Below are 12530 nucleotides of genomic sequence, written 5' to 3' on the forward strand. Positions count from 1 at the left end.
CACGCTAAACAGATTTTCAAGGAGCCTGTTAAAAGCAGAGCAATAACTCCAAGGGTGGAGATAAAATACAAGGCACCGCCCACAGACCCTGCTTTTATTACATCACAACTGACACCAGATTCAGTAGTCGTAGGAGCAGCTCGTAAAAGAGCCAACTCGCAGACATCAGGCGACGCACCACCTCCGGACAAGGAGAGCCGCAAGTTTGATGCAGCTGGGAAAAGGGTTGCAGCACAAGCTGCAAATCAGTGGCGCATCGCCAACTCGCAAGCACTCCTAGCGCGATACGACAGGGCCCATTGGGATGAGATGCAACATCTCATCGAGCACCTCCCCAAAGAATTCCAGAAACGAGCGAAACAAGTGGTTGAAGAGGGGAAAAATATCTCCAACAACCAAATACGTTCTTCTATGGATGCAGCAGATACAGCTGCAAGAACAATAAATACTGCTGTGACAATAAGGAGGCACGCATGGCTGCGCACATCTGGCTTCAAACCTGAGATACAACAGGCAGTGCTCAATATGCCGTTCAATGAACAGCAATTGTTTGGCCCAGAAGTGGACACTGCAATTGAAAAATTAAAGAAGGACACTGACACAGCCAAAGCCATGGGCGCACTCTATTCCCCGCAGGGCAGAGGCACATTTGGCACATTTCGCAAAACAACTTTCAGAGGAGGGTTTCGAGGTCAAGCCACAGAAGCCAGCACCTCACAAACAAGACCACCTACCTACCAGGGACAATATCAAAGGGGTGGCTTTCGAGGCCGATACAAAGGGGGCCAATTCCCAAGAAACCGGGGAAAGTTTCAGGGTCCCAAAACCCCTCAAAATAAACAGTGACTCACAAGTCACACAACCCCTTCACACAACACCAGTGGGGGGAAGACTAAGCCAGTTCCACAAATCATGGGAGGAAATAACAACAGACATTTGGGTCTTAGCAATTATCCAACATGGTTATTGCATAGAATTTCTCCAACTCCCTCCAAACGTCCCACCGAAAACACACAATATGTCAAAACAGCATATAGACCTTCTAGGACTAGAAGTTCAAGCATTACTGCAAAAAGACGCAATAGAATTAGTACCAAAAACACAAAAGAACACAGGAGTTTACTCACTGTACTTTCTAATACCGAAAAAGGACAAAAGTCTGAGACCAATATTTCATCTCAGAACACTAAACACCTACATCAAATCAGACCACTTTCACATGGTCACGTTACAAGACGTAATACCACTACTGAAACAGCAAGACTACATGACAACGTTAGATCTAAAAGACGCGTATTTCCATATACCGATACATCCCTCGCACAGGAAATACCTAAGGTTCGTATTCAAAGGAATACATTACCAATTCAAAGTGTTACCATTCGGAATAACAACAGCACCAAGAGTCTTTACAAAATGTCTAGCAGTAGCAGCTGCACATATCAGGAGGCAGCAAATACACGTGTTCCCGTACCTAGACGATTGGTTAATCAAAACCAACTCGCTAACAAAGTGTTCACACCACACGGATTATGTTATACAAACCCTTTACAAACTGGGTTCCTCCATCAACAATGCAAAGTCACACCTTTTGCCGTGTCAAACACAGCAATACTTAGGAGCGACAATCAACACAACAAAAGGGATAGCCACTCCAAGTCCACAAAGGGTTCAACATTTTCACAAGGTGATACAAGCTATGTATCCAACACAAAAGATACACGCAAAGATGGTATTAAAACTCCTAGGCATGATGTCCTCATGCATAGCCATTGTCCCAAACGCAAGATTGCACATGCGGCCCTTACAACAGTGCCTAGCACCACAATGGTCACATGCACAGGGTCAACTTCTAGATCTGGTGTTGATAGACCACCAAACATGCATCTCGCTTCTATGGTGGAACAGTACAAATTTAAACAAAGGGCGGCCTTTGCAAGACCCAGTGCCACAATACGTGATAACAACAGATGCTTCCATGACAGGGTGGGAAGCACACCTCAATCAACACAGCATCCAAGGACAATGGGACGTACATCAAAGAAAGTTTCATATAAATCACCTAGAATTGTTAGCAGTATTTCTAGCGTTGAAAGCATTCCAACCAATGATAACCCACAAATACATTCTTGTCAAAACAGACAACATGACGACAATGTATTATTTAAACAAACAGGGGGGAACACACTCGACACAGTTGTGTCTCCTAACACAAAAAATATGGCATTGGGCAATTCACAACCACATTCGCCTAATAGCACAGTTTATTCCAGGGATCCATAACCAGCTAGCAGACAATGTCTCTCGGGATCACCAACAGGTCCACGAATGGGAAATTCACCCCCAAATCCTGAACACTTACTTCCAAATTTGGGGAACACCTCAAATAGATCTATTTGCAACAAAGGAAAACTCAAAATGCCAAAACTTCGCATCCAGGTACCCACAAGATCAGTCTCAGGGCAATGCGTTATGGATGAGCTGGTCAGGGATATTTGCTTACGCTTTTCCCCCTCTCCCACTCCTTCCATATCTAGTAAACAAATTGAGTCAAAACAAACTCAAACTCATACTAATAGCACCAACATGGGCAAGACAACCTTGGTATACCACACTACTAGACCTGTCAGTAGTACCTCATGTCGAACTACCCAACAGGCCAGATCTGTTAACACAACACAAACAACAGATCAGGCATCCAAACCCAGCATCGCTGAATCTAGCAATTTGGCTCCTGAAATCCTAGAATTTGGACACTTGAACCTCACACAAGAGTGTATGGAGGTCATAAAACAAGCTAGAAGACCATCCACTAGACACTGCTATGCAAGTAAATGGAAAAGATTTGTTTGTTACTGCCATAATAATCAAGTCCAACCATTGCATGCATCTCCAAAAGATGTAGTAGGATATTTACTACATTTACAAAAATCAAATCTAGCTTTCTCTTCCATAAAAATACATCTCGCAGCAATATCTGCTTACCTGCAGATTACTCATTCAACTTCCCTATTTAGAATACCTGTCATTAAAGCGTTTATGGAGGGCCTAAAGAGAATTATACCACCAAGGACACCACCTGTTCCTTCATGGAACCTCAACATTGTCTTGACAAGGCTCATGGGTCCACCTTTCGAACCCATGCATTCTTGTGAAATGCAATACTTAACGTGGAAAGTTGCATTTCTCATTGCCATCACATCTCTAAGAAGAGTAAGTGAAATACAGGCGTTTACCATACAAGAACCATTTATTCAAATACACAAAAATAAGGTTGTTCTAAGAACAAATCCAAAATTCTTACCAAAGGTTATCTCACCGTTCCACTTAAACCAAACAGTGGAATTACCAGTGTTCTTCCCACAGCCAGATTCAATAGCTGAAAGAGCACTACATACATTAGACATCAAGAGAGCGCTAATGTACTACATTGACAGGACAAAAGAAATTAGGAAGACAAAACAACTATTTATTGCCTTCCAAAAGCCTATCGCCAGATGGATAGTAAAGTGCATCCAAACCTGCTATCTTAAAGCAAAGAGAGAACTGCCTATTACACCAAAGGCACACTCAACCAGAAAGAAAGGTGCTACTATGGCCTTTCTAGGAAATATTCCAATGACCAAAATATGTAAGGCAGCAACATGGTCTACGCCTCATACATTTACTAAACACTACTGTGTAGATGTGTTAACTGCACAACAGGCAACAGTAGGTCAAGCCATACTAAGAACTTTATATCAAACTACTTCCACTCCTACAGGCTGAACCACCGCTTTTGGGGAGATAACTGCTTACTAGTCTATGCACAGCATGTGTATCTGCAGCTACACATGCCACCAAACTGAAAATGTCACTTACCCAGTGTACATCTGTTCGTGGCATTAGTCGCTGCAGATTCACATGCGCCCACCCTCCTCCCCGGGAGCCTGTAGCCATTTAGAAGTAGATCTTGAACATTTGTACATTTGTAAATATATTACATTAAACCTTCATTTTGTACATACGTATTTATTCCATTGCATGGGCACTATTATTAGCATACACAACTCCTACCTCACCCTCTGCGGGGAAAACAATCTAAGATGGAGTCGACGCCCATGCGCAATGGAACCGAAGTGGGAGGAGTCCCTCGGTCTCGTGACTCGAAAAGACTTCTTCGAAGAAAAACAACTTGTAACACTCCGACCCAACACCAGACGGCGGACTATGCACAGCATGTGAATCTGCAGCGACTAATGCCACGAACAGATGTACACTGGGTAAGTGACATTTTCATCACCTGTCATACCTGGCTTGCATTTTGTAGATTCACGAGTCCTTCCACCCTCCCAAATGCGGAGCAGTAATATATTCCTTACGGCAATTACTTTATTCATTTGCATTTGGCACTCAGACGTAGACAAACCTACTGGTTGTATAAAATAATTAATACGATCTAAGATGGATTTGATGTTTGGGTGCATTGCGCATTTCACAAGTGATTTGCTAAATACTCTAAACCGAAAAAAGTAATCTTTGAAGCAAAAAACATCTTGTGATGTGCCAACGTAGCTGGTATGTGAATTCACATCTACAACACAGTGAGCTTTAAACCAATTAATATAGGCAGTCAACCTTTTACTTTCCATCCCTGCCACTTCCTAGATTAAGCTCTGACTGCTCTTCCCTTCTACTATGAGAAAATCAAGTGTTGAGAAGTGTGACTTGATTATCCCGTTGGAGTGCAATTATAGTGTGGCTCTGGGACATTGGTGGTATGCAGCAGAGCCCATGTAGGATACTCCCCAGAAACTCTCACTATTCCAGGACCAATGAAAATGGTCTTGTGACGGGGTGAGCTTTAAGTAATTCATGACCATTCAGTATCTGTTTGCAGAGACGCAGTCTGTCACAAGGACTGAGAAAATCTGAGGTAGTTGAAGGCATTTTTGATGTCGCAAGGAAAGAGGCGATAGGAGAAACTGAGTGATGTGTTACAGATGATGTTAGTTTTGAGAGAGAAGTGGCCTAGTGGCAGAGCCTTTGTATCTTCCTTCATGGCACATGAGGTGTGGAGAGGCAGGAGCACCATGTAGGATTAGGATTGGACACCTGCATAGCACAAAAACTTGAATAGTGTCATATCAGTAACCCTTAAATATGATAAAGTTGATGAAGACATACACTGTCAACTACATTAAAGGTACAATTTTAAACACTGAACAATATTAAAGACTTCAGACAAGTTGGTCAAGGTCATTTTGCATTACCTGTGGCATAGTTCAGTATCATGTAAGTTGCATGTGTTAGTGCGCAGTACTGAGATAAGTTTGGTATTATGAGACTTGGTTATGGCAATATGCAGCTCTGTGTAAAGTGCTTCGCATTCTAAATGTTTGTGCTCAAAGGCCTTTCACCTTAGCTCATTTCATGATGCTCATGGAGTAGGTGTGTGTGTAACTTATGTAATGTTCTTAAATATGGCCCTTACCATGCTTCACTGTTTCTTTCACATGCAGGACTTCACTGTGGTACAGACATGGGATGAAGGGCAGTTCATCTTCATTGTGCAGATCAACAATCCGGATTCTGATACCAAGACCTGGCAAGCTACCTGTATGTGAGGGTATTCAAATGTTGAGATGTCAGTGATTTTTATAGGATTTGTTGTTCTAGTGTACATTTACAACTTTTGTTTTGTTTTAACAACGTTTTTACTTCGGGGTGAGCATACTTTCTGGTAAAGGGTGTGCCATGAAGTAGTTCTGAAGCAGGAGAAGTTGCACACTGTACAGAAATGTACACATTTGAGCCATGATAATGAAAGGATCTTAGGATGCTAGGTCTGTTAATTCTCCTCCCTGTAGTCAGGTAGCCAGTTGCGTCGAACTATATAAAGTGTATTTTCCATTGGCTGTGTTTAGCAAAGTTCCTGTTTTTCTACCTTTGGGCCATTTGCTAAGTTTCCCTGTTTTACTGTGCCTTCATCCATGCAGTTTTGTATTTGCATTCTAGGATCATCTTCACTGATATGTAAGGTAATTTTGACTCTTCTTGAACAATAGCACAATCAAAAACGTATTTCGACTGTTTACCTGCACTGCAAGATTACCTTTTGCAAATATTTTCTGAGCAGAATGTTAAATTTGTGCAGCTGTTTTCTCTGCAAGTTTACCTTTTGTGACATAAACTGTCACACAATTCAAGAATTTTATACAAAGGTGCCAAACTATAAAATACTGCAGCCTTCATGTAATTGCGAAGACCTGCATAGGTCTTTCTAGAGGCTGGAGATACCTCAGACTTCCTCCCACTAGCACACTTTTTTCTTTAAGATTGCTGATGCGTGTCTCCTTATGGAGGAGCACCATCAAATATTTCAAGGACTCATAAGATTCTGTTATCACTGAAATATGGGATAGGACAGGCTGGGACTTTACCTTTCAGTCCAAGCTGTACAATACCTACAGTGTAATTTTTTAAATAATTCTTTATATAATTTCTTTCTAAAGCGAAGACCTTGTGCACAACGTAACTCATGAATAGTCCAACTTTGCTTCTGAACATCAACTTCAATGCATGTAAAGAACTGATGTGTACAGCTTTGTCTGACACCCCCATAAATGAGTTGGCTGTTAGGCATTCATCAATTGTGACAACAGTTAGATGCACAGGGTACAAAACCATATTATTTGTGCTGAATATTCTGAAACCCTGGGCTGCCAGCCCACTTTAGGACAGTTGTTTGCTTCCTTGAAGTTCACCTCCTGATTTTATAAAAACATCCAAAATCACTACACCAGATGTTCTGTGTCCCATCCTACAAGGCAACACTGGATAATTACTTACTTTTAACAATTGAATTTCACTCCCAAGGTACTTTCTGACTCTGACACATCTATCCACATCAAGAAGGCACATCCAAACAGATAGCCTACTTATTCTCCTCTTCTCCTCAAATAACTCTGAAACCAGTTTCTTTACCAAGACCATTTCCTGTGTTGAGAACAAGAGCAAGATGCTGTTCAAGGCAGCCAAAACACACCATGACTACTTCCATCTGGTATCCCGCAATACAACAAAAATCTCCCAACATCAGGCACTTGTTTATCTTGGGCTACTTCAATAAATTGATTAACATAGACTATATTTGCCCTTGCGCAGGATCCTAGAACACTTTTTCATTATTTCCTTTCAGACACCAATTTTAAATATTAGCTATCGTAGGGCATTTTTTTCACTTTTTTTCAACAATGTTGATTTGAATTAAGAATCATCTTGAATAAATAGCCAAAAACAATTATTATTTTATTCTACAAAATGAAGATGAGATAGGCAGCAGCCTACTTAAAGAGGAAGTTGACAGTTTTGGTTTAATACAGCTGACTCCTCCAGAGCCCAGTAATGCATTGACAGTGTCAGATAGAACTAGATCATTTTAAAGTTTGATTTGTATTTGCACCATTGATAGCAATCTTACAATATTCTTGGTTTACTTAATCTTCAGCCATTTGTTAGTCAAATTATGAAGCACATCTTTGGTTAGGCCACAGGAATACTTTGGTCTCATCATTCTTATAGTGACCGTTTTGGTGTTGCCTTCTGTATTCAGTGCAGCACCTGGTGAGTTGTTCTGCATTCAGTGTGTGACCTAATGGCATTAACATTTTTTTAAAGAACTGTATGATTGGGAATCCTCCATTGTACACAGATGAGCATTTGCCAGCTTCCAGCATGCCACATGGAAGACAAACCTTTGCCAGTGCTTGTTTAGGCCTATGGCACAAAGATACAGAGTCTGTCATGTTCTCTCATTCAGGAAATCTGATTTTAAAGCAGTTCACTTTCTTCGGTCACTAATTTATACCTTTCTTTATGGTAACATGTATTTCAATATTTGTTTTCTTACTCCTCACGAAATCCTCTGCTCTACTGGCCAACTGACAAGTGCCAGCCCTGCATTGCTAAAAAACCAGGAGAAGTCAAACATAGTCTATGTAGTATTTGTCATCATCTTGACAGTCATCCAGTACAGGAGTGGGATATTTGTCAGGAAATGTTGTTTAAGGTGCTAGAAGATATATATATATATATATATATATATATCATTTGTATGCTGGATGAGCTAGTTCACCTTGAACCCTCTGATACCCTTATGACCACCTCAAAACATAGGCATCCTTTTTATATTCAACTTTTAAAAAGTGTTACTGGGGGAATATAGAGCATTGAACTTTTGGAATAGCTCTTGTTCATAATCTTCCGACCATTTTCCACTGAATAGACCTTGACATTTTGTACTGCTCTATTTCAATTTATTAATGTTGTATTTTTGTGCCATTAAGTAGGGTTCTTTATGGTTTGTGTTTGTGTGCCAACGGTTATGAATATTTCATTAATTCTTACATCCCTCTTGTTCTAGTTGGCAGTAAGTTTTCTCTTTATTGGGGGAGTACCAGGTGAATGCTGGAGCCAGTTGAAGTGTTAAAATGTATCTGTCAGTTTCTGAAGCTCCAACTGTAAAGAATTGATTTGGCAACTCATGGAGTATTTTGTCCCAAATAAAAATGCAGATTCTAGATATTTTTTTTTTTTATCAGGTGGAAATGTTATGATCAAGGGTCTAGTCAAATACAGTAGTCTGCTCATTAAGTTCATCTTCACACAGTTTAGTCTCCCTATACAAGACATTTCAAGTTCCTACCATCTGTACAAATCTTTATGCAACAAATCTAGTAACTGCAGGACATTGCTGTCATATATTGTGTCGTGGGAGGGGTACGACCATACCTGAAATTGATACCCGATGTAGTCTAGTCAAATCTGTATTTCTGAGCCAATTCTTTGCCATCTTCTATTGCTTTTCCTACTTCCTTTCCCTTAAATGTTTGGTTTTAATTCAAAGCCCAGCACTGCTTGAAATGTATGAAACTCATTTACTAGCGCTGAAAAACCATACTTGTCCATTTTTATCCAGGTAATTAGCTCCTGAAAGCAGACTTGTAACTCATGGTCATTGGAGACTCAATTGCCCTGCAAAATATGTTCCTCAAATAAATTACAGCAAGTCCGCATCAACCCCAGCCCTGAGGTATTTCTGAGAGCTTTGGTGAACTTTAGGGGCAGAAAAGTGTATCCATTGAAATGACTGGGTTACAATCATGCCTCACAAATACCTATATCTGCTCTAATCTTCATGCTAGAGCTAGACTGATCTAGTTCCATTTGGTTTAAAAAAATGTCCTACACTTTAATTGTTCCTCATGCTCAAGAGTACTTTCAGGAATGCCTTAGACGCCCAATGAAAGGTCAGTGAGCTACAGAGTCAAATGGTGACAGTGGTGCAAGAAGAACAACACTTCAAACTTTTCTTCTCCAAAAGTAACTTTCCATTCATGTGGATTTAACACATGCATCTTTTCTGGTAATGGGACTTCACAAGCACAGTCTCAAAGTTCAACGAGTCTGCTGTAAAAACAATCCATATGCAGCTGATGAGAGTAGTGAAAACAACCTTTTTTTGGCTGGCAAAGGCTAACATGCCTTTTTTATATAAAACCTCAAAAGGACAGTTGTAGTGAAAATTACTAGAGCAAGAGAGGCTGTGTTCTGTCACCACAAGCAAGGATGAGTGAGTTCCAGATACAAATGGTCTAGCACTGGCTTGAGACCTGGAGATAATAGCAGTACATCTACCATAAATAGACAGCTGAACTATTGTAGAAGAAAAACAACAAAGCCCTCACAGAAATGTTCAAACACTGGGGGGCAGAGGTATTACAAATAGCAGAAAATACGAACTTGTTGTATATCACGTGGGTTGCTGCTTGAGCTCTCATTTAGAGTCCAGTGCTGCCAGAATTCAGCAAGTGTCTAGTTTAGTTGTACCCTTTGGTACCAAGGGTTTGAACATCTTCCTGCTTAGTGAAGTCATGTTGTTTCTCTACTGTTTCTACTTTTGCTCCTGATTGCCTGTCATTGGTGCTGTATAGGAGTCTCCTACATTACTTCCTTTGGCTAACCCTTGCCTCAAGTTCCTCAACCCAACACATTCTTCCTTTTCCTCTTACATCAATATTCCACACTTACCTGCCCCCACATTCCTCTATATGACAATGTTACCCCTTGGCCGTCAAACTAAAGAGGTGCCTACTTTCATGCCACTGTGTTGATTAGGTAGCTAAACCAAAGTGCTCTTCCAAGGTAGCTTATGTCTCTACCTCAGACACGTTTACCACTGCGTTATAGCTGCCTAATACTTCAGAGTTGAAAGAGAAGACCTTCACTGTAAAAGGGAGTATGAGTTTATTTTGTTTATCTCAACAACTCCCCTTTTATCCCTGGGCTTCTCTGCTTCCTTGTACCCAATAAAATGTCTTCTATGCACTCTCCATTAATGAACGTCTTTGCATTTTACATCCTGTAAAACAACTTCATATTAAAACAGAATGCTTTTTTCCTTGTTCTCCATGCCTAATCTTAAAAACATCCCAAATTACTGAGGTCTTTTTCCCCACTCTGAAAACTTGCCCAATACTCTTATTGCTTAAATGATCCCATTTAGGTCTAGAGTACCAAACGGACTTCTGCAACATCGTCCACTGCCCCTTCCTTTATAGACTTCTATAACGAATTAGATGGCATTGACACTGCACCCATACATCTACATAAACCAATTCAAACTGCTGTATGCATACCAATAAGGGTTTAGCCTCTACATCATCACTAAAACCACTTTCAAGAAGGACGACTTCTTTTTTGTAGTCCTTGCCAATTTCTCTGTGCCCTTTAACACTGTCGATCAGTAAGTCCTACTAAACGGTATCTGTGCCATTCTAATCTTTTTTGGGAGCTTGTTGTCATCTGGCTACCTTATTGCTTGCCAACTTTTAGAAATGGGGGCTCTAGTTTGCACCCTGTCCAAGTAGGGACCCTCACTCTAGTCAGGGTAAGGGAGCCACACAGCTAAGATAACCCTTGCTCACCCCCTTGGTAACTTGGCGCGAGCAGTCAGGCTTATCTCAGAGGCAATGTGTAAAATATTTGAACACACCCACAGTAACACAGTGAAAACACCACAGAAGTACTTCACACCAGTTTAGAAAAATAGCCAATATTTATCTTGAGTAAAACGACCTAGACAACAAAAATCCAACATGCACAAGTGAAGATGTGAATTTTCAAAGATTAACTGTAGTATAGCACTTGGAAACACAATAGCTCCAACTAGGGCTAATATGGCATCTTGATGGAGTCGCTTCCAACAGTCAGGCGCTACTCGTGAGGGAGTGCGGGCTGGTCACGGAGTCGCACAGACCTCAGGTACAGTACCTTTAAAACAATGACGTTGCACGGAGTCATGGAGGTGGGGTATCACTGAAGCCAGTGTGGCATTGGTCCTTACTGCTACCTGGGGAGGTGAGGCATTGGTCCCTTACTGCTAGGCAGGAGAGTTGAGATGTTGGTTCCTTACGGTTGCAGGGGAGGTGATGCGTCATTGGTGGCAAGGCCTTGATTCCTTACAACAAGGCAGTGTCGATGAATCCAGCAGGTCCAGATGCAAGGCGGCGACTTTGCGGTGTCTCAGTCACACCACGGTCCCACAGGTGCTGCAGCAGAGTCGGGTGTCATGGATGTCGGGCCCAGGAACTGGATTTGGCACGACTTGGCAAGTCAGGACTCTCAGCAAGAGAGCCAAGACTCTGGCAGATGAAGTCTTTGATGGCCCTGAGACTTCTTAACAGGAGGCAAGCTCAGTTCAAGCCCTTGGAGAACCTTGGAAAGCAGGAAATAGAAAGCCAAGTCCAGCCCTATCACTCCCAGGACAGAAGCAGCAAGCAGCAGGCCAGCACAACAAAGCAACAGGCAGCGTGGTACTCCCTCCTGGATCATCCAGCTCATCTTCCTGGGAGAATGTCCTCAGTCCAGAAGTGTTTTAACTATGTGGTATCAGAGGACCAGTACTTATACCCATTTCTGTCTTTGAAGTAGGCAGACTTCAAAGAGAAGTCTTTGTAGTGCACAAAACCCTGCCTTTCCCTGCCCTGGCCCCAGACACACTCCAGGCGGTAGGAGACTGCTTTGTGTAAGGACAGGCACAGCCCTAGTCAGGTGCATGTGTCAGCTTCTCCCACCACTCAGCTCAGGAAGACCCATGGGCATAGTGATGGACCATCAGGATATGCAGGGCGCACACCTCAGCTTCCTTTGTGCGACTGTCTAGAGTGAATGAACAATCTGTCCAACTGTCCTCCTAATCCAGACATGTATTCGGCAGACACGGAGAGGCACAGAATGGTTAAGCAAGAAAATGCCCACTTTCTAAAAGTGGCATTTTCAAACTCTCACTTCAAAAACCAACTTCACTAAAGGATGTAGTTTTAAATTGTGAGTTCAGAGACCCCAAGTTCCTTATCTGTTATCTGCTCCCAATGGGAAATTATGCTTAAAAGATATTTCAAGGCAATCCCCATGTTAACATATGGACGAGATATGCCTTGCAATAGTGAAAAATGAATTTGCCAGTATATCACTATCAGGACATGTAA

The 12530-nt window shown here is 41.6% G+C and overlaps 1 protein-coding gene across 3 annotated transcripts in view; it reads left to right on the plus strand.

The window, feature by feature from the left end:
• The window catches only part of LOC138259329 (transmembrane protein 87A-like), a 425924-nt gene that overhangs the window by 221815 nt on the left and 191579 nt on the right, over positions 1–12530 (plus strand). For all 3 annotated transcript variants that reach the window (XM_069206965.1, XM_069206966.1, XM_069206967.1), the window contains one exon: positions 5502–5598. In XM_069206965.1, the coding sequence (XP_069063066.1) occupies positions 5502–5598 (97 nt within the window). The remainder of the gene's footprint in view (positions 1–5501; positions 5599–12530) is intronic.

Source organism: Pleurodeles waltl, chromosome 9 (assembly GCF_031143425.1).
Source record: "Pleurodeles waltl isolate 20211129_DDA chromosome 9, aPleWal1.hap1.20221129, whole genome shotgun sequence".
NCBI classification, from domain to species: Eukaryota; Metazoa; Chordata; class Amphibia; order Caudata; family Salamandridae; genus Pleurodeles; species Pleurodeles waltl.